This window comes from Penaeus chinensis, chromosome 3 (genome assembly GCF_019202785.1).
Source record: "Penaeus chinensis breed Huanghai No. 1 chromosome 3, ASM1920278v2, whole genome shotgun sequence".
NCBI lineage: Eukaryota > Metazoa > Arthropoda > Malacostraca > Decapoda > Penaeidae > Penaeus > Penaeus chinensis.
The window spans coordinates 25924057-25926556 of record NC_061821.1 but is presented as its reverse complement, the minus strand read 5'-3'; the positions used below and the strand labels follow the sequence as shown (position 1 = coordinate 25926556).

Sequence of the window (2500 nt, the reverse complement as noted above, 5' to 3'; positions counted from 1 at the left end):
AGAAGAAGACATTTGAAAGATCAAGTCTTCCACGCAAAAAAATTCTTGCATGGCCTAATGGTTCTTAGCATAAGGCTGAGTCTGAGGAAGGGAAACTGTTTTGTATGATGAGAAAAGCCATATAAATTGTAAGATTACTAAAGAAAAAAGAAAGAAATCTACTTATCTTTTAACATTAGAGTAAAATACTGTTGGGAATATTTCATTCCAGTTCCTTCAGGCAACTTGCCCTCTTATATTAATAATCTCAAACTGTGATGTATGTAAAGATGTAAAATTACTGGGACAATATTGTTTCATTGCTGTTCCTTTATTTTCTATGATTTTACTTATTTTTAGAATTTTCTCTATAAGTAAAACATATTCCAACTGGTGATACAATGTAATTGTATTTTTTTAAGGGCATTAATCCTCTTTTAAATGAGTATATATAGGGCTCATGGATTAAGAATTTGAAATAATTAATATCTTTTTTTCAGGGTCATGGGTATCCTGTACGCAGAATTAAATATTTTCCATTTGCTGAAACCCAGCTAGCTTCAGTATCCTATGACTTAACAACAAGGTAAGTCTCTTTTAGCTTGTGTATAGAACAGATGATGCATGATTGAATGAAGTAGTACTCTTTGTATAAATGGATGGTTAATAATATATTTATTGGTGGATTAATGTCTCAACCAATAACAAGTGGAAGAAAACTGTGCGGCATAAAGTAGTTTTCTTATTAATCATAAAGGAATATGGGAATTGGGCTGTTCTAATGAAATGTTATTTAGTGTTATAAAATGTTCACCTCTAAAGCTCCTGTACACATGTTGCAGAATTATGAACATTTGCTTTTTTGTATTTCCTTTCAAAACTGTTTTATTGTCTCCTGTGGAAATATCTTCCATGTTATTTTTGCATCAATCTTGATTAGTTTCAGTTAAAGTTTACCCTCTGTTAACTGGGGAACTGATAATAATATAGGAAGCTAGTAGTTTCAAATTATCATTGAGATTGGTTGTTATTTTGAGTGGTTTTTTAAAGTAATTAGAAATAGAGAAAGAATTTGATATTAGATATATTCAAGATTATGTTTCGAGACATCAGCTTCATTTTTCTTCATCAAAAAAACCTGCATCTACTAGTAATTTGTAAAACACCTTTTTTGTTTGTGTATGTATAATTTCTTATTAACAAGTCATTTGATTTTTTTTTCAGGGAAGAACCTCTGATTTTACCATACTGAGCATCTAATTTATAATTTTTCATATTTCAGAATATGGGACCATTCACTACCAAACCCCAGCTTATCTGTTTTGGAAACCCACAGTGAATTTGTCTATGGCCTAGATTTTTCAAACCATGTTGAAGGATTACTAGCAGACTGTGCTTGGGATCAGTCAGTTGGTATATACCATGTTTTTAAACCTGGAAAATCAGGACCACCTACATATGGAGGTGCAACATGATCATTCCCCTTTGTGGAGTGCACTGAAAGGATAGTTTCTTATACACTAGTAAGAAAATGTGCAATTTTTAAAAGATGTTTAGAGTTACTGAAGGAGATTTGTTATATATTTCTACTTTTGATTTTCCATTGTTTATTATCCAGTACAGAGTAAGACAAGTTTGTATGAAATGCTTCCAGATATGTCAGTGAGAACACCAGCATCTAGTTGTAGAATGCTGACCAGACTCTGATAGTATCTTAAAGCACAAATAACGTTCCTCTATTAGAAAAGAACAACAAGAACAAAATATGGTTTTAGCCTCAAATATGATTAATGACGATAAGCAATTCTTACCAGGCAGACCATAAAGATTAGTGAGATAAACACAAAGAATCTGTAAATGTATATGGTGTTTTTTCCTCCTAATAGTTTAAACATAATTGTTAAACAAGCTGCCTATACAGTATATGGCTGTTTAGTGACCAGGTGGACAAAGATATGAAAATGTAATTATGTAGGAATTAGAAAGTAAATATTGACATTTTGTAAAAACAAATAGGCACCATCAGGAACACTGCCTATGACATCACAGTGGTAACCTCTAAACCTTCTATTGTGCAGACTATTAGAATTTCATCTAATTAATAAAATTACGATAAAATTGTATCTTATAATGTCACTTTCAAATATAAGATTTCAATTTACCACCATTCTGTTCTTAACTTGTTAGAATAAAAATCTCTCCTACCAAAGAGGAAATGATAAGGACCAGAGTTTTAAAGATTTATTAGTTTGTAAATCTCTTGTGTTCAGAGAAAAGGGATTGTGAAAAAGATACATACATATATATACATATACAGAATATATGAATGCCGATATTGATTATTGACATAGAATGTGTGAGTACAACTTTTGATTATCAAATTATAATTAGTTTGTGTTAATATTTACTTAATAGGAATATTGTATTAGTGCAAAATAGACCCAAAGGGAAAAGTATATTTGAAATTATGAATATTAACAAAAGTTCTTCATAAATCATTACAGTTGGCAACAAAACAATT

The 2500-nt window shown here is 30.5% G+C and overlaps 1 protein-coding gene across 1 annotated transcript in view; it reads left to right on the top strand.

Moving 5' to 3' along the window:
- Window positions 1-2500, top strand: part of LOC125040088 (peroxisomal targeting signal 2 receptor-like) — a 10995-nt gene that overhangs the window by 7563 nt on the left and 932 nt on the right. The window contains exons 7-8 of the mRNA XM_047634577.1: window positions 480-565; window positions 1262-2500. The exon at window positions 1262-2500 is cut by the window's right edge and continues 932 nt beyond it. Coding sequence (XP_047490533.1) covers window positions 480-565; window positions 1262-1454 — 279 coding nt within the window. The 3' untranslated portion in view covers window positions 1455-2500. The remainder of the gene's footprint in view (window positions 1-479; window positions 566-1261) is intronic.